At 36.0% G+C, this 26,101-nt stretch overlaps 1 protein-coding gene across 2 annotated transcripts in view; it reads right to left on the bottom strand.

Moving 5' to 3' along the window:
- BABAM2 (BRISC and BRCA1 A complex member 2) overlaps positions 1 to 26,101 on the bottom strand; it is a 431,982-nt gene that overhangs the window by 267,181 nt on the left and 138,700 nt on the right. For both annotated transcript variants that reach the window (XM_036873975.1, XM_036873977.1), the window contains exon 6: positions 20,736 to 20,810. In XM_036873975.1, the coding sequence (XP_036729870.1) occupies positions 20,736 to 20,810 (75 nt within the window). The remainder of the gene's footprint in view (positions 1 to 20,735; positions 20,811 to 26,101) is intronic.

The raw sequence follows: 26,101 nt of genomic DNA on the forward strand, positions 1-26,101 counted from the left end.
TGGATAAGTGAGCTGAAAGATAAAATGGTGGAACTAACTGCCAGGGAGCAGAATAAAGAAAAAACAATGAAAAGAATTGAGGACAGTCTCAGAGACCTCTGGGACAACATTAAACACACCAACATCCGAATTGGAGGGGTCAGAGAAGAAGAAGAGAAAAAGAAAGGGTCTGAGAAAATACTTGAAGAGATTATACTCTAAAACTTCCCTAACATGAGAAAGGAAATAGTCAATCAAGTCCAGGAAGCACAGAGAGTACCATACAGGATAAACCCAAAGAGAAACACACCGAGACACATACTAATCAAGCTATCAAAAATTAAATACAAAGAAAAAATATTAAAAGCGGTAAGGGAAAAGCAACAAACAACATACAAGGGAATCTCCGTAAGGTTAACAGCTGATTTTTCAGCAGAAACTCTGCAAGCCAGAAGGGAGTGGCAGGACATATTTAAAGTGATGAAAGGGAAAAACCTACAACGAAGATTACTCTGCCCAGCAGGGATCTCATTCAGATTCGATGGAGAAATCAAAAGCTTTACAGACAGGCAAAAGCTAAGAGGATTCAGCACCACCAAACCAACTCTACAACAAATGCTAAAGGAACTTCTCTAAGTACGAAACACAGGAGAAGAAAAGGACCTACAAAAACAAACCCAACACAATCAAGAAAAAGGTCATAGGAACATACATATCGATAATTACCTTAAACACGAATGGATTAAATGATCCAACCAAAAGACACAGGCTTGCTGAATGGATACAAAAACAAGACCCATATATATGCTGTCTACAAGATACCCACTTCAGACCTAGGGACACATACAGACTAAAAGTGAGGGGATGGAAAAAGATATTCCATGCAAATGGAAATCAAAAGAAAGCTGGAGTAGCTATACTCATATCAGATAAAATAGACTTTAAAACAAAGAACATTACAAGAGACAAGAAAGGACACTACATAATGATCAAGGGATCAATCCAAGAAGAAGATATAACAATTAAAAAAATATATATGCACCCAACATAGGAGCACCTCAATACATAAGGCAACTGCTAACGGCTATAAAAGAGGAAATCGATAATAATAATAATAATAATAGTGGGGTACTTTAACACCTCACTTACACCAATGGACAGATCATCCAAAATGAAAATAAATAAGGAAATAGAAGCTTTAAATGACACAATAGACCAGATAGATTTAATTGATATTTATAGGACATTCCATCCAAAAACAGCAGATTACACTTTCTTCTCAAGTGTACACAGAACATTCTCCAGGATAGATCACATCTTGGGTCACAAATCAAGCCTCAGTAAATTTAAGAAAACTGAAATCGTATCAAGCACCTTTTCTGACCACAACGCAATGAGATTAGAAATGACCTACAGGGAAAAAAACGTAAAAAACACAAGCACTTGGAGGCTGAACAATACGTTACTAAATAACCAAGAGATCACTGAAGAAATCAAAGAGGAAATCAAAAAATGCCTAGAGAAAAATGACAATGAAAATACGATGATCCGAAACCTATGGGATGCAGCAAAAGCAGTTCTAAGAGGGAAGTTTATAGCTATACAAGCCTACCTCAAGAAACAAGAAAAATCTCAAATAAACAATCTAAACTTACACCTAAAGGAATTAGAGAAAGAACAAACAAAACCAAAGTTAATAGAAGGAAAGAAATCATAAAGATCAGAGCAGAAATAAATGAAATAGAAACAAACAAAACAATAGCAAATATCAATAAAACTAAAAGCTAGTTCTCTGACAAGATACACAAAATTGATAAACCATTAGCCAGACTCATCAAGAAAAAGAGGGAGAGGACTCAAATCAATAAAATTAAAAATGAAAAAGAAGTTACAACAGACACCGCAGAAATAGAAAGCATCCTAAGAGACTACTACAAGCAACTCTATGACAATAACATGGACAACCTGGAAAAAATGGACAAATTCTTAGAAAGGTATAATCTTCCAAGACGGAACCAGGAAGAAACAGAAAATATGAACAGACCAATCACAGGTAATGAAATTGAAACTGTGATTAAAAATCTTCCAACAAAAGTCCAGGACCAGATGGCTTCACAGGTGAATTCTATCAAACATTTACAGAAGAGCTAACACCCATCTTTCTCAAACTCCTCCAAAAAATTGCAGAGGAAGGAACACTCCCAAACTCATTCTAGGAGGCCACCATCACACTGATACCAAAACCAGACAAAGATGCTACAAAAAAAGAAAATTACAGACCAATATCACTGATGAATATAGATGCAAAAATCCTCAACAAAATACTAGCAAACAGAATCCAACAACACATTAAAAGGATCATACACCACGATCAAGTGGGATTTATCCCAGGGATGCAAGGATTCTTCAATATATGCAAATCAATCAATGTGACACACCATATTAACAAATTGAAGGAGAAAAACCATATGATCATCTCAATAGATGCAGAAAAAGCTTTTGACAAAATTCAACACCCATTTATGATAAAAACTCTCCAGAAAGTGGGCATAGAGGGAACCTACCTCAACATGATAAAGGCCATATATGACAAACCCACAGCAAACATCATTCTCAATGGTGAAAACCTGAAAGCATTTCCTCTAACATCAGGAACAAGACAAGGATGTCCACTCTCACCACTATCATTCAACATAGTTTTGGAAGTCCTAGCCACAGCAATCAGAGAAGAAAAAGAAATAAAAGGAATACAAATCGGAAAAGAAGAAGTAAAACTGTCACTGTTTGCAGATGACATGATACTATACATAGAGAATCCTAAAGATGCCACCAGAAAACTACTAGAGCTAATCAATGAATTTGGTAAAGTTGCAGGATACAAAATTAATGCACAGAAATCTCTTGCATTCCTATATACTAATGATGAAAAATCTGAAAGAGAAATTAAGGAAACACTCCCATTTACCATTGCAACAAAAAGAATAAAATACCTAGGAATAAACCTACCAAGGAGACAAAAGACCTGAATGCAGAAAACTATAAGACACTGATGAAAGAAATTAAAGATGATACCAACAGATGGAGAGATATACCATGTTCTTGAATTGGAAGAATCAATATTGTGAAAATGACTATACTACCCAAAGCAATCTACAGATTCAATGCAATCCCTATCAAATTACCAATGGCATTTTTTGCAGAACTAGAACAAAAAATCTTAAAATTTGTATGGAGACACAAAAGACCCTGAATAGCCAAAGCAGTCTTGAGAGAAAAAAGCGGAGCTGGAGGTATCAGACTCCCTGACTTCAGACTATACTACAAAGCTACAGTAATCAAGACAATATGGTACTGGCACAAAAAAAGAAATATAGATCAATGGAACAGGATAGAAAGCCCAGAGATAAACCCATGCACCTTTGGTCAGCTAATGTATGACAAAGGAGGCAAGGATATAAAATGAAGAAAAGACAGTCTCTTCAATAAGTGGTGCTGGGAAAACTGGACAGCTACATGTAAAAGAATGAAATTTGCATCTTAGGATGCAAAAGAATGAAATTAGAACACTCCCTAACACCATACACAAAAATAAACTCAAAATGGATTAGAGACCTAAATGTAAGACAGGACACCATAAAACTCTTAGAGGAAAACATAGAGAAAACACTCTTTGACATAAATCACAGCAAGATCCTTTTTGACCCACCTCCTAGAGAAACGGAAATAAAAACAAAAATAAACAAATGGGACCTAATGACACTTCAAAGCTTTTGCACAACAAAGGAAACCATAAACAAGACAAAAAGACAACCCTCAGAATAGGAGAAAATAGTTGCAAATGAATCAATGGACAAAGGATTAATTTCCAAAATATATAAACAGCTCATGCAGTTCAATATTAAAAAAACAAACAGCCCAATCCAAAAATGGGCAGAAGACCTAAATAGACATTTCTCCAAAGACACACAGATGGCCAAGAAGCAAATAAAAAGCTGCTCAACATCACTAATTATTAGAGAAATGCAAATCAAAACTACAATGAGGTATCACCTCACACCAGTTAGAATGGGCATCATCAGAAAATCTACAAACAACAAATGCTGGAGAGGGTATGGAGAAAAGGGAACCCTCTTGCACTGTTGGTGGGAATGTAAATTGGTACAGCCACTATGGAGAACAGTATGGAGGTTCCTTAAAAAACTAAAAATAGAATTACCATATGACCCAGCAATCCCACTACTGGGCATATACCCAGAGAAAAGCATAATTCAAAAAGAACCATGCACCCCAGTGTTCATTGCAGCACTATTTACAATAGCCAGGTCATGGAAGCAACCTAAATGCCCATCGACAGACGAATGGATAAAGAAGATGTGGTACATATATACAATGGAATATTACTCAGCCATCAAAAGGAACGAAATTGGGTCATTTGTTGAGACGTGGATGGATCTAGAGACTGTCATACAGAGTGAAGTAAGTCAAAAAGAGAAAAACAAATATCGTATATTAACGCATATACGTGGAACCTAGAAAAATGGTACAGATGAACTGGTTTGCAGGGCAGAAATTGAGACACAGATGTAGAGAACAAACGTATGGACACCAGGGGGTAAAGCGGTGGGGGGGTGGTGGTGGGGGTGGTGTGATGAATTGGGCAATCGGGATTGACATGTATACACTGATGTGTATAAAATTGATGACTAGCAAGAACCTGCTATATAAAAAAATAAATTAAATTAAATTCAAAAATTCAAAACAAGAAAAAACAAAAGTCAACATCCATTTATGATAAAAACTGTCAACAAAGTGGGTATATGGGGCATGCCTCAACATAGTAAAGACCATATATAACAAACCTAGAGCCATAATTATACTCAACAGTGAAAAACTGAAAGCATTTCCTATAAGAGCAGGAACAAGACAAGGATGCCCCTCTTGCCACTTTCATTCAACATAGTGCTGGAAATTCTAGCCACAGCAATCAGACAACAAAAAGAAGTAAAAAGAATCCTAACTAGAAAGGAAGAAGTTAAACTACCACTGTTTGTAGATAACACGATACTATACATAGAAAATCCTAAAGATGCCACCAGAGCCTATTAGAACTAATAAATGAATTCAGTAAAGTTGCAGGATACAAAATTCACACACAGAACTCTGTTGCATTTCTATACACTAACAAAGAACTATCAGAAAGAGAAATTAATGAAACAATCCCCTTTACAATTGCATCAAAAAGAATAAAATTTCTAGGAATAAATCTAACCAAGGAGGTTTAAAGAAAAATATCTGTATTTGTAAAACTATAAGACACTGATGAAAGAAATTAAAGACAAAAGAAACAAATGGAAAGATATACCATAATCATGGATTGGAAGAATTATTATTGTTAAAATGACCATACTACCCAAGGTAATCTACAGAGTCAATGCAATCCCTATCAAAATACCAATGGTGTTTTTCACAGAACTAGAAAAAATAGTTCTAAAATTTGTAGGGAAACAAAAAAGACCTTGAATAGCCAAAGCAACCCTGAGAAAGAGGAACAAACCTGGAGGTATTACATACCCTGATTTCAAACTACACTACAAAGCTGCAGTAATCAAAACAGTATGGTACTGGCACAAAAAGAGACACATAGATCAATGGAACAGAACAGAGAGCTCAGAAATAAACCCATGCTTACTTGTATGGTCAATTAATCTATGACAAAAGAGGCAAGAACATACAATGGGGAAAAGACAGCCTATTCACTAAATGGTCTTGTGAAAACTGGACAGCCATAGGCAAAAGAATCAAACTAGATTACTTGCTCACATCCTATGCAAAAAATAAACTCAAAATTAACTGAAGACTTAAATGTAAACCCTGAAACTATAAAACTCCTAGAAGAAACAAAGGGAGTACGTTCTTTGACATTAGGCTTAGCAATATTTTTTGGATATATCTCCTCAGGCAAGGGAAACAAAATCAAAAATAAACAAATGAGATTACATCAATGTAGCGACCTCCCTGGCAGTCCAGTGGTTAAGACTCCACGCTTCCACTACAGGGGGCACAGGTTTGATCCCTGGTCGGGGAACTAAGATCCCACATGCCATGTGGCATGGGCAAAAAATTTTTTAAATAAAAATAAAAAGGTTCTGCACAGCAAAACACAATATCAACAAAACAAAAATCAGCCTATTGAATAGGTGACGATATTTGCAAATGATATATTTGATAAGAGGTTAATATCCAAAATATACAAAGAAGTTGTACCATTAACATCAAAAAATAAACAACCTGATTAAGAAATGGCAGAAGATCTGAACAGACATTTTTCCAAAGAAGACAGACAGATGTCTAACAGACACATGGAAAGATGTTTGACATCACTAATCATCAGAGAAATGCAAATCAAAACTACAATGAGATATCACCTCACGTCTGTCAGAATGGCTATAATCAAAAACACAAAGACAACAAAAAACAAGTGCTGGTGAGGATGTGTAGAAAATGGAACCCTCATGCACTGTTGGCGGGAATGTAAATTGGTGCTGCCACTATGGAAAACAGTATGGAGGTTCCACAAAAAGTTAAAAATAGAACTATCATACCATCCAGCAATTCCACTTCTGGGTATTTTTCCAAAGAAAATAAAAACACTACTTTGAAAAGATATATGCACCCCTATGTTTGGTGCAGCATCATTTACAATAGCCAGGATATGGAAGCAACCTAATGTCCTTCCATAGATGAATGGATAAAGAAGATGTGATATACACAACGGAATATTACACAGCCATACAAAAAAATGAATGAAATCTTGCCATTTGGGACAACATGGATGGACCTAGAGAGTACTATGCTAAGTGAAATAAGTCAGAGAAAGACAAATATTGTACAATTTCACCTATATTTGGAATCTAAAAATCAAAACAAATAAACAAACATAAAACAGAAACATACTCACAGAGAACAACTGGTGGTTGCCAAAGGGGAGGAGGGTGAAGAAATAGGTGAGGGAGATTAAGGGGTACAAACTTCCAGTTCATAATCCATTTGAGTTAAATTATGGATTTAAAGGTATGGATTAACATTTCTTTTTTCTTTTTTTGTGGGGGGGGTATAGATATCCAGTTGTTCTAGCAACATTTGTAGAAAAGATCATACTTTCTCTTCTGAATTGTCTTTCCACATTTGTCAAAAATCAGTTGTCTCTGTATGTATGGGTCTATATCTGGATACTCTTCTGTTCCACTGATCTGTATTGACCTATCTGCCTTTTAAAACTGTCACCATACTTTCTTAATTACCGTAGCTTTATAATAAGTCCTTAAATCAGGGAGTCTAAGTCTTCCAATTTTGTTCTTTTCAGGATATTGTTTTGGCTATTCTAGGCCTTTGGTATTTCAAAATAAATTTTAGAATCAGATTGATGATCTCTACAAAAAAGCCACTGGGTTTTGACCTGATAGGATTGAGACAGATCTATATATTCACTTGGGAAAAACTGACATCTCACAATATTGAGTCTTCCAATATACGAACATGGTATATATTTTAGCTTAGGTCTTCTTTAGTTTCACTCAGCAGTGTTTTATACTTTTTAACATACATATATTTCATATCTTTTGTTATATTTATCCCTAAATATTTCATATTTTTATATTATAAATTATATTTTTTAAATTTAATATCGGATTATTTCTGGTTAGTATATAGAAATATGATTGATTTTTATATATTGATCCTGTATCTTGCAACATGACAAAATTCACTTATTATTTATAGAAGTTTTTTTGTAGATTCCTTAGGTTCTTCTACATAATAATCTTAGCATCTGTGCATAAAGACAGTTGCTTCTTCCTTTCTACTCTGAGTGCCTTTTAATCCTTTTTCTTGCCTTGTTGCACTGGCTAGAAACTCCACTATTGAACAGTATTGGTGAAAGTAAACATCCTTGCCTTGCTAATAACCTTAGGGAGAAAACAGTGGTCTTTCACCATTAAGTATAATATTAGCTATAGACTTTTCATAGATGCAAGTTATCAGGTGAGGAAGTCCCTTTCTGATCCTAGTTTGCTGAGAGTTTTTATCAGGAATGGATGTTTGGTTCTGTCAAATGTTCTTTCTGTGGCTATTAAGATGATCATACAGTCTTTCTTTTTAGTTTGTTAATATGGTTAATCATAGTGTTGATTTTTTAAATATGCAGCCTACCTTGCATCCCTGGGACAAACTCCATTTTGTCATGATATATCATCTTTTTTATATATTATTATACTGAATTTCAGTACAATACAAAATTTCATTTTGAATTTTACATCTATATTCATGAGAGAGATTCATTTGTAGTTTACTTTTCTTGTAATATCTTTGTCTGGTTTTTGTTATCAGGTAATGCTGTCCTCATAGAATCAGTCAGAACGCATTCCCTCCTTTCCAATTTTCCAAACGAATGTGTAGAATTTGTGTATTATTTTTCCTTAAATGATTGATAAACCTTACCAGTGAAGTCATCTGTGCCTGCAGTTTCCTTTATGGGAAGGTATTTAACTATTTAACTATGATAGACATAAGACTATTCAAGTTATCTATTTCTTCTTGAATATGTTTTGGTAAACACTAAGAAATTTTTAAAATGCAAGAAAACATGAGCAGACACACCACTAGCCATCAGAGTGATGATTACATACTAACTAATACACCATGTAGCCTCTGGGAAATTCCACTACTCAATCATGAGGTAAATGAATTCTTAATTTTATTTTGAACACAGTTTTTACTTTATGGACCCTCTGAAATGGTCTTGGCGATACCAGGAGTCCCAGGACCACACTTTGTGAAGTGCTGGTCTATGGAATAGAGACTAAGAATACCATCACCATCAGTATTCCAGGATTTTATGTAAAAGACTATTTTCATGAAGTACCCACACACTGAATAGACATTCAGGGTGTATAGACTACGCTGTAGAGTTAGCACAAAGCTTGAAAAACCTAAACCATTGTCTATCCTGCTTCAAGAGAGTCAAAGCTTTGTATAAGCACCCTTGGAACAAATAATGACACCAACCTTGTTTCTGGGTGTCACCCATTCCAACAATATGGTCATCATGTAAAAACAAAGCTGCAGTAAATGGATTCAAGGAAGGAAAGGGATCTTCAGAAAAATGCTAGAAAGAGGGCAGGTATCACTGTGACATTATTTTGTCATGAAACTAGATCAAAATATAAGTGTGCTGGTTAAAATTGTTTTAAAATATTTTATAAAGAAAAATATCCCTCTCTTCCAGTTCTATATTAGATGCCATCCTAATCAAGGGCTGCAGTTTCCTTCTCCTACTCCAAATCCTGGCGGTGCGTTTATTAAGAAAAAAAGGAGAGTGGAACATTGTGTCACCGTGAATACAAAACCTAGCTAAGCAAAAAGAACAAAACTGAAAACCCCCAAGGATACTTAAAAAGACTGCTGTGTCTCAGGATAAGAGAGGCGATGGCAGCCAGGGGCCCTAGAACGCAAGGTGTGAGCTAGAACAGGGCTCCTCAAAATATCTACAATGAAGGACCTGTTACTGTTCATTTTGTTTTGTTTTTCCTAATCCTTCACATATTGACGGCTTCATAAAATACATAAAAAATGAGTTCTTATAAAAAGAAAAAAATTTTAAACATCAAAATGCAAACCCAATATTTTTATCATTACAGTCAACAGACATGATTATTCTGTCAAATTGCTTTAAATGTTTCTGAAGACTATCAATTCTGAACTTATCTCATCATGAACCAAAACATACACTCTGGGTAGCACTGACTAGAACGTTCTGACTGCGCCCTTTCCTCTCCCTCATTTTCCCAGGTTGATCATTGAGTTAGGTGAGTAAGCACGTCAGCTAACAGGTATGAAAACTGCAGCAAGTCTGAAACGTGGTCACCTAGACCCTTAATATTCAGTTTTACATCCCTTGAACCCTGACTATCAGCCTCATTTCCCTCTTCCTTCTCCCCAATCATTTTATATATGTCTCCTGGCAGACTTCTCTTCCTAAATACAATCCCAATCATAGTACTACTCAAAGCAATCACTCAAAACAATCACTAAACTCCCTAGTTGAATATTTAAGGCTCTGTCTATATCATTATATCTTTAAAATGCCTTTCTTTTCTTATCTCCCACTAGTCTGTATACATGTTCTGTGATTTAGGCAAACTAGACTTTTCTGCTGTTCTCCAAATGTTCTTTCATTGTCAACTAAAACCACGCTCATATTTTCCCTAGCTTCTCTCTATCAATACGAGTCTTTCAGGCCCATTTCAAATGTCACCTCCTTTATAAAGGTCTTTTCTAACTAGATGTAACCTCTCACCAACCCATTAAAGAACTTTGTACTTCTCTTACGGTACTGAAATTATTATGACTTGCATTACTATTGACTATGCAATCATCTTATGCCCCAAACCAGATTTTACTTTTATTTGAATTGTAGGTCAGCTGATTGATGAAAATGGATTAATGGTAACAGATGACACTGATAAACTGACACTAGCCCTGTCATGTGCCAGGTGGTAACCTTATGATGTGGGGAGAGGAAATGTCACCATTGAGAAAACAGCTCCGAATAAAAAATGGTAAACCTGTAATGATCACAGCCCATAATTCCTGTTACCCTCACTGTGCTAGTTGGTTCCAATCCATACTTCCCTTTCTGAATTATAGGTGGCAATACCTTCCCCATAAACAGGCTGAACAAAAAGGGCAAATTCAAAAAGACAGTACGAAGGGATTCATCTATACTTTGCCTTAAAAAACCAACTGCATAAAACAGGATTAGAAAAATAAGGAAGTTTGGGTTTTTTTTTACAAACTCAATAAATACTCAATAAATGGTGAAGTTCAAAGTTCTAATGAACACTGACCTGATCAATCCTACCTGAAATTTTGTGCTTATTTCTGGACACCACAGTTTAAGAGAGATGCTGGCAATCTGGAATACCTCCTGAAGAGAAGTATGAGGATAGAGAAGGTTTTAAAATCGTATGACATGTAAGTATAAAGGACTAAAGCTGCCTAGCCTATAAAAGAACAGAATCTCTGGTTGTTTGAATACAATTGTTTTTGCTGTAATGTGAAAATGCATTCCTTTAAAAAATTGCATTTTAGTAAACTACACATTAAGAATAAGAGGCTTATGAGAAAAATATAGCAAGGCTAGACCTTACTTTACAGTTAGTCACTTGTACAACTTTGTAACCGTAGCATTAACAAAAACCAAAGTAAATCCAATAAAACTCTAATGTACTTAAAATGACATGCTATATTCGTAATAAACAAAGAATTATTATACTAAATATAGGACTTTAAAAAAGCTGAAGATAACTTAATGAAAGGGGCTACAAGGAAAGGTTGAAACTGCTGAGTTATGGGAAAGAGTAGAGGGACATCATCATTAGAAGTTATAGCGGAGAAGCAGGTTTTGGACAAAATGTAGTGATGCCAGAGAGGGAAAGCTCTGGCTTATTGTCTTGTGTTTCTTTTCCACAAAGATGGGGAGAAACCATGCGATAAATACTTAAATACAGAGTGTACAGCAAAACTGAGCCACGTGAAAGGAATGGAGTGAACGGACACTGTGTGCCATTACAAAAACCCTCCACAGCTTGTTAGTTCATCTGCATTAGCGTACTTTCATTCAGCCGCTGTTATTCAGTGGTCAAACTATTAACTAAACCATGGCAACTTCTGACTTACACTGACATACTTCCACTATTTATCAATCATGTGCGAACTAATCCATGTTACTAAAGCATTGTATGTAACAGAATACACTGTACGTAAAGAACTATCAAGATATATGGGGACAGGGTAGCAAAGCAGGTCAACTGATAGTGATTTGAGACACAGCTCCATTCTAAAATTATAATTTAGAAGATAAAAACACAAGTACACCATAAAAAAATAAAAGCAAAAGAAAACAATAAAAGAAAACTGAAAGGAGGAAGTTCACAGAAGCTGCCTGTGACTATTCTTCATTTTCAGTAGGGAAAAATACTACTGTCAGAATTACCATAAATTATATCTGAAAATTTGGGGCAAGTGAAAATTTGGGTTTTGAATTCTAGATGGGGGAAAAACAGGACAGAAGAAAAAGAAGTAGTAAACATAACTCTATCTTAATTTCAATGAAATGCTTACTTTCTTCCTAGACCACAATAAGTTCAATACTTTGAAATATAAATTAATGACTAAATAAAATCAAAACCATTTCTATTCTGCATTTACTCCAAGCTCAGAAATGTATTAAGTACCATCATATTCATCATCTCATTGATATTCCCAACAACCCAATGTGTTGTGCTATAGCCTAATCACATTTTAACAGTTAGGGAAACTAAGACTTGGAAGAAAATTCAGTAAACTGTATGCTGCTAACAGATTATTTAAAAATAAGAGAGAAGATGGAATAAAGGAAGGAAGAAAACAAGGAAGGAAAGGAAGAGGAGGGAAGAAAAGAGGGAGGGAGACTTCAACCAAGCTGAAGGTGCTAGTAAAATAAAAACAAAGAGACCATGGTATTAAAATCCACTTAAACTCACTGAACCAAATCCTTTTTCTCATCTTTCTATGATGCCCCAGGTGCCTTTGTGAAGAATTTCCCCCACCCTCCATCCCATAATTTAGAAAAGGGGCCAGCAAACAATTGTCTGCAGTCCAAAGCCAGTCCAATGTCTATTTTTTTAAATAAAGTTTTACTGGGATTCAGACACAATCATTGATTTAGATATTGTCCGTAGCTGCTTTCATGCTGTGACAGCAAAGTTAAGTAGTTGTGATGGAGACCACATGGCCTACAAGCCTAAAATTTTACTATCTTGTGATTAAGCCTCAAATGCAGATTTTGGCTCAATTTTAGCAATGATAAAGCAGACTTATTACTGGAATAAAAAGCACTCTACTTTTATGGCACGTTCTTCCAGGTACATATTCCTACTTTTATAAAGGTATGCCTACCCCTATTTGATTAGACAGAAACTATTTCCTTTCAGATAACATGAGGGTTTCCTGTGAATTCTTTATGGTCTTTCAAGCACCAGACAACTGTTTTGTTTAAAACCAGATTTCACAAGAGTGAGTTAAAGCAGTCTTTATTTCTAAAAGCTGCTTATTAAGTGTGACTTTATTGGATCCAAAAAATTCCCTAAACTAAAAGGTATCAAATTCTTTTTTTTTCTTTTTAACATCTTTATTGGAGTATAATTGCTTTACAATGGTGTGTTAGTTTCTGCTTTATAACAAAGTGAATCAGCTATACATATATATATATCCCCATATCTCCTCCCTCTTGCGTCTCCCTCCAACCCTCCCTATCCCACCCCTCTAGGTGGTCACAAAGCACCTAGCTGATCTCCCTGTGCTAAGCAGCTGCTTCCCACTAGCTATCTATTTTACATTTGGTAGTGTATATATGTCCACGCCACTCTCTCACTTCATCCCAGCTTGCCCTTCCCACTCCCCGTGTCCTCAAGTCCATTCTCTTCGTCTGTGTCTTTATTCCTGTCCTGCCCTTAGGTTCTTCAGAACCATTTTTTTTAGATTCCATATATATGTGTTAGCATATGGTATTTGTTTTTCTCTTTCTGACTTAATTCACTCTGTATGACAGACTCTAGGTCCATCCACCTCACTACAAATAACTCAATTTTGCTTCTTTTTATGGCTGAGTAATATTGCATTGCATATATGTGCCACATCTTCTTTATCCATTCATCTGTCAATGGACACTTAGGTTGCTTCCATGTACTGGCTATTGTAAATAGTGCTGCAGTGAACATTGTGGTACATGACTCTTTTTGAATTATGGTTTTCTCAGGGTATATGTCCAGTAGTGGGATTGCTGGGTCGTATGGTAGTTCTATTTTTAGTTTTTTAAGGAAATCTCCATACTGTTCTCTATAGTGGCTGTATCAATTTACATTCCCACCAACAGGGCAAGAGGGTTCCCTTTTCCCCACACCCTCTCCAGCATTTAGTGTTTGTATGATGGCCATTCTGACTGGTGTGAGGTGATACCTCATTGCAGTTTTGATTTGTATTTATCTAATGATTAGTGATGTTGAGCATCCTTTCATGCGTTTGTTGGCAATCTGTGTATCTTCTTTGGAGAAATGTCTATTTAGGTCTTCTGCCCATTTTTGGATTGGGTTGTTTGTTTTTTTGATATTGAGCTGTATGAGTTGCTTGTAAATTTTGGAGATTAATCCTTTGTCAGTTGCTTCATTTGCAAATATTTTCTCCCATGCTGAGGGTTGTCTTTTCGTCTTGTTTATGGTTTCCTTTGCTGTGCTAAAGCTTTTAAGTTTCATTAGGTCCCATTTGTTTATTTTTGTTTTTATTTCCCTTACTCTAGGAGGTGGGTCAAAAAGGTTCTTGCTGTGATTTATGTCATAGAGTGTTGCCTATGTTTTCCCCTAAGAATTTTATAGTGTCTGGCCTTACATTTAGGTCTTTAATCCATTTTGAGCTTATTTTTGTGTATGGTGTTAGGGAGTGTTCTAATTTCATTCTTTTACATGTAGCTGTCCAGTTTTTCCAGCACCACTTATTAAAGAGACTGTCTTCATTGTATATTCTTGCCTCTAAAAGGTATCACATTCTGAAGCATCTTTTAATGTGTGGTTTAGAGAAAAAATTTTGTAATGAACAGTCTTTGAATTTATATTCAGTTATCAGGATCAGAGGGCTTTTTGATGTTTGCTACCTTATGCTTGCTGAGAAACAACTATAATCAATACATATCATTCTAACAAGCTTGCTATATTTTAAAAAAGAGAATATTTGGGGGAAGTTATCAGTTTCCTTCCTAGCAAATATGTAAAAATAAATGGACTTTCAAACAATTCCAAATAATAAAGGACAATGCAAGAATTCATCAAAAAAAAAAAAATCCAGGGAGATTAATTAGCCTAATTCTCTTCTTCCGGCTGCACAGAATGCAAAATTCTTCCCTGTTCCTAAGGAAAGGTGAGGAGAGTGAGGAATTTTAAAACGGAAAATTTACTAAAACTCAATCTTTGATGACAAGTCACATTTTGTGACTGTCATACACACACATTTTAAACAGTCATGCTATTACCTATTTTCCCCTACTATATGAAAGAATGATAGCACCCCACTCTCACCACTTTTATTCAACATAGTATTGGAAGTCCTAGCCATAGCAATCAGACAAGAAAAAGAAATAAAAGGAATCCAAGTTGGAAAGGAAGAAGTAAAACTGTCACTGTTTGCAGATGACACGATACTATACATAGAAAATCCTAAAGATGCCACCAAAAAACTACTAGAGCTCATCAATAAATTCAGTAAAGTTGCAGGATACAAAATTCATATACAGAAATCTGTTGCATCTCTATACATTAACAAAGAACTATTAGAAAGAGAAATTAAGGAAACAATCCCATTTGCAATCACATCCAAAAAAAAAAAATAGCTAGGTATAAACTTACCTAAGGAAGTAAAAGACCTGTATTCAGAAAACTATAAGACACTGATGAAAGAAATTGAAGATGACACAACAGATGGAAAAATATAACGTGTTCACAGATTGGAAGAATTAATATTGTTAAAATGAGCACACAACACAAGGCAAGCTACAGATTCAATACAACCCCTATCAAAATATCAATGGCATTTTTTCACTGAAGTAGAAAAAAATAATTCTAAAATTCATATGGAAACACAAAAGACCTCTAATAGCCAAAAGAATTTTGAGAAAGAAGAACAAAGCTGAAGGTATCACATGCCCTGACTTCAGACTATGCCACAAAGCTACAGTAATCAAAACAGTATGGTACTGGCACAAAAACAGATGCATAGATCAATGGAACAGAATAGAGAGCCCAGAAACAAACCCACACACCTATGGTCAAATAATCTATGACAAAGGAGGCAAGAATATACAATGGAGAAAAGACCATCTCTTCAATAAGCGGTGCTGGGAAAACTGGACAGCTACATGTAAAAGAATGAAATATGAACATTTTCTCACACCATATACAAAAATAAGCTCAAAATGGATTAAAGACCTGAATGTAAGTTCTGAAACCATAAAACTCCTAGAAGAAAACATAGGCAGAACACTCTTTTACATAAATCACAGCAATATTTTTTGGATCTGTCTCCTAAGGCAGAGAAAACAAAAGGAAAAATAAACAAACAGGACCTAATTAAACTTAAAAGCTTTTGCACAGCAAAGGAAGTCATTGACAAAATGAAAAGGCAACCTACCAAATGGGAGAAAATATTTGCAAATGATATGACCAATAAGGGGTTACTATCCAAAATATATAAACAGCTCATACAACTCAATATCAAAAAAATAAACAACCCATACAAACAGCTCATACAGCGCAATATCAAAAAAACAAACAACCCAATCAAAAAGTGGGCAGAAGACCTAAATAGACATTTCTCCAAAGAAGACATACAGATGGCCAACAGGCACATGAAAGGATGCTCAATATTGCTAACTATTAGAGAAATAAATCAAAACTGCAATGAGGTATCACTTCACACCAGTCAGAATGGCCATCATCAAAAAGTCTACAAATAATAAACGCTGGAGAGGGTGTGGAGAAAAAGGAACCTGCCTACACTGTTGGTGGGAATGTAAATTGGTGCAGCCACTATGGAGAACATTATGGAGGTTCCTTAAAAAATTAAAAGTAGAGTTACCATATGATTCAGCAATCCCACTGCTGGACATATATCTGGAAAAGATGAAAACTCTAATTTGAAATCACTCAGCCATAAAAAGGAAGGAAATAATGCCATCTGCAGCAACATGGATGGACCTAGAGGTTATCATACTAAGTGAAGTAAGTCAGACAAAGACAAATATCATATGATATCACTTATATGTGGAATCTAAAAAAAAAAATGATAAAAATGAACTTATTTACAAAAGAGATACAGACTCACAGACATAGAAAACAAACTTATGGTTACCAAAGGGGAATGGGGGGCGGGCAGGAATAAACTAGGAGTTCGGGATTAACAGATACACACTACTATACATAAAATAAACAATAAGGACCTATTGTATAGTACAGGAAACTATATTCAGTATCTTGTAATAACCTACAATGGAAAAGAATCTGAAAAAGAATATATGTATGTATAACTGAATCACTTTGCTGTACATACAATATTGTAAAGCAACTATACTTCAATGAAAAATTTTTTTAAAAAATAAAATAATAAATAAACAACCTGATTTAAAAATGGGCAGAAGAACTGAAATAAACATTTTCCAAAAAACAAAACAAAACAAAACATACCTATGGCCAACAGGCACATGAAAACATGTTCAACATCAATAATCATCAGAGAAATGCAAATCAAAACCACAATAAGATATCACCTCACACCTGTCAGAATGGCTATCATCAAAAAGGTCACAAACAACAAATGTTGGCAAAGCTGCAGAGAAAAGGGAACCCTGGTACCCTGTTGGTGGGAATGTAAATTGGTGCAGCCACTGTGGAAAACAGTATGGAGGTGCCTCAAAAAACTAAAAATAGAACTACCACATGATCCAGCAATTCCACTCCTGGGTATTTACCCAAAGAAAACAAAAACACTAATTCAAAAAGATACATGCACCCCCATGTTCATAGCAGCATTGTTTATAATAGCCAAGATATAGAAGCAACCTAAATGTCCATCAACAGATGAATGGATAAATAAGATGTACTTGTATACAATGGAATATTACTCAGTCATAAAAAAGAATGAAATTTTGCCATTTGCAACAACATGGATGGAGCGTATTCTCTTCAGTTGAGAAGTTCAGGGGTGCACACCTGCGCCCAAGTAGGACAGACATGGGAAAGTCAGTCTATGCCTACCTGTAATTTATTTCCTGCTACGTGGACTATGAAAGCAGAGGATTTGTACCACATTTCCCATTTAATTTATACTAGTTTGTGCTGGAGTCCTATCACCCAGAAATAAAGAATCCTAATTAATACAGAAGTATTTTTTTTTTACTGACTGAGTTTTTATGTAAATGATTTATCTAACCCTTTGACTTACCACAGCTAAGAATAAAACTCAGACACTAAAGTCAGGACTCATTTTCAGAATAAACTCATTCTATCCCATGTAACAACCATATACGTGGACTTCCGTGGTGGCACAGTGGTTAAGAATCTGCCCGCCAATGCAGGGGACACAGGTTCGAGCCCTGGTCCGGGAAGATCCCACATGCCGTGGAGCAACTAAGCCCGTGTGCCACAACTACTGAGCCTGCGCTCTAGAGCCCGTGAGCCACAACTAGTGAGCCCACGTGCCACAACTATTGAAGCCAGCGCATCTAGAGCCCGTGCTCCACAACAAGAGAAGCCACCGAAACGAGAAGCCCATGCACCACAAGGAAGAGCAGTCCCCGCTCATCACAACTAGAGAAAGCCCACACGCAGCAACGAAGACCCAACGCAGCCAAAAAAAAAAAAAAGAACCATATATGCTTGGAGTATAGTATAAGGCAAAATCATATCACTGAATATTTAATGGCTTTTTCATTCTAACATCAAAAAATTTCATTAGTGGATAAAACATGTACACTTGGAAATGTAAACTTATGAGTGAATGATGGCTTCATCATAGGGTGATAAAATTTCACTGTAGCAAATCGGTAGGATATGTAGTCAAACTCCATGATATGTCAATATTTAAAAGTTCTACTTTACCTTTCATTTCTTTGAGATGGTGAGGCAAAACTACATTGATGCTGTGAAGAGTATCCTAACCCTAGGAATTTGAGGAATTTACTTTTGGACTTAGACTATCAGACAGCAGGCAGGTAATTAGATTAGGAGCATCCAAATGCAGATAACATGTAGAACAGTTCCTAATGCAAACTTAGTTTTAAGCATATAGCCAAATGTCCCAAGATTATGATACAACAACTTTAGGAACTTAGATCTTAAAACCCTCAACAGGTATTCTGGATTACTTTTGGTATGCAGGTAGGTATTTTTTTGCCCTTGTTTTGTGTTATACAAGAGTTTCTCTTTTTTTATCCTTGTTGTTTTTTTTCCTCTCTGCAGGAACTAAAGATCCAGAAAGACATTAGTGCTGCAAGGTAGGCATTTAATCTATAGTAGAAAAATCACTTCATTGTACTTTGGGAAGGGAAAAATGCTTTCCAATTCTGCCAAAGAGGTTCCCAATTCTGCCAAATAGGTTCCACCTTTTTCCTATCTGACTGGCAAGGAAAGTTAGGGCAAAACAATATAAAGTTAGAAGTCTTAGAATAGAAAACATGGAAATTTGGTTTTGAAGAGGAAAAAATATATGGATTATGATCCAAGAAGTATGTTTTTTCCTCTGACCTTCAAGAACATGAGCAGAGACAACACTAAGTTCAAACAAACAGGACAACCATTCAAACTGATAAGGCCCAACAGATCAAAACACAGGAACTATAACTGTAAATTATGGATTAAAGTGATTATATGAATAATATACTCTCATATACTACTGAATTTTGTTTTAAATGAGCAGAAATAGAGTTTTAACTGGACATATAGAGGTCAATGAGTCTGTGATTTAAGAGTTTCCAAAGAGACTGCTTGCTATTCTAATAGAGCAAAGTAACTGCTAAAACCAAATTAATTACGCTTGGTAATCACAGGTCACAACTCTTGGATACACAGTGGGAAAACAGTCAACTAGAAACTAAAAATGAAAGTTTAATGAGGCACAAAAATCCCATGTTTTACTTAGGGGAAAAGAAACTAATAAGTCCCTTGGGTAGAATGTTTAAAAAAAAAAAGTGTTCCCTAATCTTTCCTATGGTCTATAGTTTATATACCAGACTATACTGTATTTCCAGGCATTATCAAGATTAAGATCTAATGTTATTTATGACTACTATAATATGCAGGAACACTTGCACAAGGATTTTGTCTTCTCGCTACACTGTAATAAATACCATTAACCCTCTGAACAACATCAAATTTGGAAGGCAGAAATTTTTCTTACATTAGAGCAAAGCTATATCACCATGGGCTGAAGATGGCTGAGGAGATACCTTAAATTACGACCCAAATCTACATCTATGAGAAACTTAGGCCTTTGTCTTAAGGCTTCCTGTCCAGAACTTGCTGGTTCCCTGGTCCATTTAGTTTTTTTTCACACTAACCACAGCCTAGTGTGGATCTGGATTTCCTCTACAAAGCATTTTGCAGACCCCTTCCCAAAGTAGCTGCTCCCAAGCCACAAGTTGCTTGCATCATATTTTAAAGAATGCCATATACACCGGCCTAACTCAATTCTAGGTCTCTCCAGGACAGTCCAACTTTCAAGGTGCCCGGGATCAACTGCGACATAAATAAAGAAAATGAAACATCCTTTAGCACAGCATAGTTAATATGCAATCCTACTTAAAGACAGAATGCATATTAAGATAATTTCTAAGAGAGCCTTTCATCCCCAAAAGATTATTAACCAAAGGCAGTTTTTTTTCCAATGTTTAATTTACTTTTACTAATTTTGTCTGATAAGGAAAATCCATTTTGAAATGATTTTTAGGGCCACTATTTTAGCTTTTAGGTAACAGTAACTCCGTGGATCTTCATGTAATATATTTTTTAATAGAATTCATCATCTGAACAAAATGCTGGCAAACCATGCAAATACTCAGAGTTAAATAATGACTTAAAAAGCTCATTTACATTCTCATACTGATAATCATATACTTTTACCTTGAGCAGGTATGTGGGAATATTGCTGAAATCCACCGGCAACTTCAAAAGGAAACGAGCTGAAAATTCACCAGTCTGCAGGGAACAAAAAGGTTTAATAATAAGATTAAAATAAAAAATAGATTGTGAAGTGACAATTACAGCCAAGGCCACAAGTTCAACCTGTTTGAACTGCAGGTATCTTCAATTTGGGTTTCCTAACATCAAGCAAGAAAAGAAGGTTGAAAAAGTAGGGGAGGATCAAAAAGCACTATTAAATTATTAGTTACTAAAAAGCACAATTAGAATTTTTTAAATCTGCATTTTAAATGTGCAATAGAATTATAATGCAGTAGTTTTACCTTTTTGTTTTTTAAAAGGATGAAAAGAATACATGAATGTGTGATTTTTTTTTAATCCAAACAATAGGCACAGACCTGCCCATTCGATTCATCTGACTTTACTAAAGCATTCAGACCACTTCACTAATATTTATAACCCATAAGCTAATGACATAAATCACCATCCTTTATAGTATGTCTGGAAGTAAAAACAAAGGTCAAACTTCGACCCATGCATATAAAGCAGTACATCAGTGGGTACCCCAAATAAGACTATTCACTTGACAATCTGTTAATATCATTATCATCAACTAAAATTTTTCAGTAATTCTTTCCATGAACTAGTCTCTATAGGAAAGATGTGCAGAGGTTTGGTGATTTAAAACATTAACTAAGCTTAAATAATAGCTTCTATTTTTTTCTAAAAGAGAAAACTCATGCAAAAGAAAAAGTTTCCCTCTCAATTTATGATGATGGGAAATCATAATAATATTTTTTCTTTTTATGATGGGAAAGGCTAAGGAATCACATTTTTTAAAAAAACTCTGGCATAGTCTAGAGGAGGGGTTTTTCCAACTGGGCTATGCAGACACCTAGGGCTTCTAAGAAACCTCTGCAAAGGCAACAAAGAGGGGTGCTGGGCTGGTGGGGTCCTGGGTCTTCCAGTCTCTCTGGCAGCAAGCCTGCAGTGCAGCTTGGGATTTTGACATCTTGGGTTTCATTATGAAATTCTGTTTGAATAAAGAACTCTGGGGATGATCTAGAGCTACTCTAAAGAGTGGGTCTCCACCTTTTTCATATTATGACCACTAGACAGCTCCGTGAATCTCCACTGTCTACCCCCCCTTAAAAAAATGAGCGCCCTAAACTCCCTAGCACATCTTTAAACATAGCAGGCATTTACAAATATTTTTTATGGATGGGTGGATGAACGCACATAAGGAGGCATGCACACCTCTTACAGAAGATTCCACAAGAGCCACCACTCCTTTCTACAAACACCCAAGCAACTGGCTTCAAGGTCCTGGCCCTAATTTTAAAACTCTGACCTAAAACCTTGAAAATGCAAACAGAAATATAAACCTTAAGCTCAAAAGATAAAAATGGTAACTACGATCTGCATAGTTGTGTGCTGTTTTACTGCTTACAACATCTTTTAACTTACATCAACCTCTGGCTAAGGACAGATCACTTCTTCATCACCACAAGCCGAACCCCATGACAGAAAAGGCAGAAAAGAGAGAACCAAATGGACAGAATCAAAGCTGAGGTCCCAGAAGTCACTGTGTCACCAGGAATGCCAATGGTGAGAAACAGCGATACTCCTTAGAGCTGAGCAGCTGTGCTCTTCCTTTGATACTTATTCCTCATTTCAGTAAATGGTAATTCCATTCTTTCAGTCTCTCAGACCAGAAACCTCAGAATCATTCTTGACACAGTATGGAACCCCAATCGTGCAGGCTACTTGCAACTCAACACTTGAGAGAATAGTTAAGAGCTACTTAAGGATCTATAAAGAGCTTGTCATTGTGGATGGGAGGAGAAGGTTTGTGAAAGATTCTAATAAAATTCTTACCTTCTGTTATAGTCCAAAATTGCTAGAAAGATGTGGTTTTAGTGTACTGTTAAGGTCCTAGAGGACTAACATATCCTGTGAAGTGTGATTCTTTGGCCCTAAGTACAAGAAGTCATACTTTGAAAGGGTTAAGTATAGGAGCAACAGAGTTATATGGGAACTTATAAGAGGAGCATCTAGCTCAGTAGGAGTTTGGGAAGAAGAAGAGAAAAGTCTTCCTTTAGTGCTGCATACAGTACTATAGAGGGAGGAACACACACAAAAGAATACATGTTCCCAACAATTGTCCCCATTCTTTCTCCTATATTCTCTATTTTTTCCTGTTTACCCACTCACTCCCATCAGCATGCAAACATCGTTAAAAAAGGTCTTTCTTGACTTCATATCCCTCTTCAGGTCCCATCTCATTTCTCTGTTCTACTTTACAAAATAATCTCCTGTAAAGAATTAGTCTATATTCGAGGTCTACATTTCCTCTTTTATTATCCTCTCCAGAACCCTCTCCCAGTCAGCCTTTCCTCCACACCTCTCTACAAAAACAGCTCAAGGTCACCAATGACCACACCATTGCCAAATCCAATGGTCATTTCTCAGTCCTCATCTTATTACTGTTCTATCAGCAGCATTACAACATAGCTGATCACTTTTTTCCTGGAACATTCTTTACTTGACTTCCAGGATCCCAGTCTCTCTTGGCTCTTCTCTGCTTCTCCACTGGCCCTCCCTCTGGTCTCCCCAACCTCTAAACACTGAAGTGTACCAACGCTTAACCCCAAGACCTCTTTTCTTTATCTACACTCCCCCAGGTGAGCTCATCCAGGCTCTTGACTTTAAATACCATTTATATGCTGATGATTCCCAACTATTTTATCTCCATCCCAGACCTCTTCCTAATTCGAGTTTCATTATCCAACTACCACGATGAAAACAAAAAATCCTGATTTTGTGCTTTTCCTTTGATATTTATTCCTCATTTCAGTGAATGGCAATTTCATTCTTTCTGTCTCTCAGGCCAAAAACTTCAGCATCATCCTTGATTCCTATCTTTCTCTTGCTTCCACATTCCAAATGGCAGCAAATCCTACTGACTCCACTGTCAATTTATATCCTCAGTCCAGCCACCTCTCACCACCTCCACAACCACCTGATCTGAGCCATTATTATCTCCAGCCTGGTTGACTGCAACTACCCCTAACTGCTTCTGCCCTCGCTCACTTGCAGTCGATTCCCATCACCACAGGCAGAGAGATCTTTTCAACACACTCATCAGATTATGTCCCTCCTTGGCTCAAGAGTCTCAAACGGTAGGGATTTAGCTCCTTCACAGAGGAGTCTGACAAGGTAACAATTGAGCAAAGATGTGAAAAATACACAAAAAATGTGTTTTTTTGAAAACAACAACAAAAGGAGTGAAATGTGAGACTTAAAAAATTAAAACAACTCTTGTACATATAAGGTAATCGGAAAGATAATTACATATTTAGCACTTGGACTCATTTGAACTGCTAGTTATTTTAGTTCATGTACTGCACTGTAGCTCTTTTGCCCTATTTTAGTTTGTACAATGTATTTTTATTCTACTGGCTATTTTAGACCAACATTCTTTTAAAAATGCTCAGACGATCCCTACTTTATCCCTTCTCAAAATGTTGATCCTAGAACTAATATAAATTTATGTTTATTGGCAAAAGACTGATTTATACAGCTAAATTTATAATAAAAGAAATGCTGATCTCAGGACTAATATTAATTTGTGTTTATCAGCAATGGGCTGATTTACACAACTAAATTCAAAATAAAAGAAACTTAAGAGTGTGAAAAGAATTTGGTCTACTGGAAACCATAAAAAGTGCTTTATGATCTCCAACTTTCAAACCTACTATACATTCTTTATTTTGCCTTTGAAAGAATAAAGAAAACTTAGTGCTTGTTTCTAACAGCGTTGGAAATGTTGGAGACTAATGTTCTAGAATTCAGTCTTCAGTTCTGCCACTGATTTTCCTTGTGACCTATAAGCTAATCTTTTTTTGTGAAACTAAGTGGTGATTTAAAACATGTCTTAATGTAAAATTTGAGCCATAAACATTATATGAGGAGCAAAACACAAGTGAAAAATCCTCCTGGAGTTCTACCTCAGACAGTGACTCTTCCTGTGTTTTTATATTTGAAGTTCCAACAGTTATTCAAGCAATTTACTGCCACTCTGTTGCAACGTCAAAGATTGCTTCCATAGCAATCTTTCCTGTAAGCTGAAAATGAGACATTTAGATGCAGCCAAGTCAACATAATCATTTGATTTTCTTTTTGTCAATCCTTGGTCAAATCTTCTCTTGGATAGACATAGAAGATTATCTGACCTATGACTGTTAAAATGTCAGCTGTTCTGCCAACTGCCTTAATGGCAATTTCCCCAGCATTAGCAATAAATATGTGCATCCTTCCTTTTTTCAAGTTATAGTACCTTGGCAAGTAACTTAAACTAACAACATGGAGTTTTGGCAATTTATTAAGTCTAAGCTTTTCTTCTGGTAATAGCAGCTGTGTCATAGTTCTCTTTTCCTTTCAGAAGTGACAGGTAGACATCTTGTGCAGAATGGATTCCAAACCCAGGTTGCTCTGCAAAGGGAAATTTTATTTCTTTTTTTAGAGACTGTTCGCTGTCAACAAACAAGCTGTCATCTGAAATTGACTGCTCTTACTGCTTAGGTAGCTAAAAGCTAAGAAATACTCAACAGTGCCTATAACTTTAGCTGGTGACAGCCTGGTAAGGATGATTCTTTAAATAGACTCTGACAACCAATAGCCTAAATCTGGAGGTTGTTCCTTGTTAAATGCATAATTATCTACCACACGTGAGAAGGAAAGCCAAAGTTAGTCTGATTAGAACATCTCACACTTCACAAAAATATTTTCTAAGATATATCATTTAATTATTCTCAAACCCTGTTCAGCAGATATAACTCATTTATACCTATTTTAGAAATGAGAAAACTGAGACTTAGTCAAGAAACCTGCCTGCAGTCATTGAGAGAGTAATAAACGAGTCAGAACTCAACCTTAAGACTTAAAATTTATTCATCCATTCATTACTGTACAGAGCCTAAAATCTGCCAGGCCCTATACGAGGCACTGCAAATATAGTAAGTAAAAGAGACAAGATCCCTGCCCTCCTGGAGCTTATGGTCTAGTGAGTGAGTCAGACATTAATCCAAAATAATACTCCTATAAATTACAACCTGTGGAAAATACTATCCATGAAAGGGCAGAGTGCTCTGAGAGCATTTTCAGGAAGACCTGGCCTGTTCAGGCTTTGGGGCTCATTACTTGAGGGAACTTTAAAAAGCTGAGTCAAAAGACCATGTGGAAAAATAAACAATCAATACCAGCCATGAGAGGAGGCTAGTTATGCCAGATAACAAAGCATCATATAAACACACAGTAATTACAGCAGCATAGTACTGGTGTTAAAT

Source organism: Balaenoptera musculus, chromosome 13 (genome assembly GCF_009873245.2).
Source record: "Balaenoptera musculus isolate JJ_BM4_2016_0621 chromosome 13, mBalMus1.pri.v3, whole genome shotgun sequence".
Lineage (NCBI taxonomy): Eukaryota > Metazoa > Chordata > Mammalia > Artiodactyla > Balaenopteridae > Balaenoptera > Balaenoptera musculus.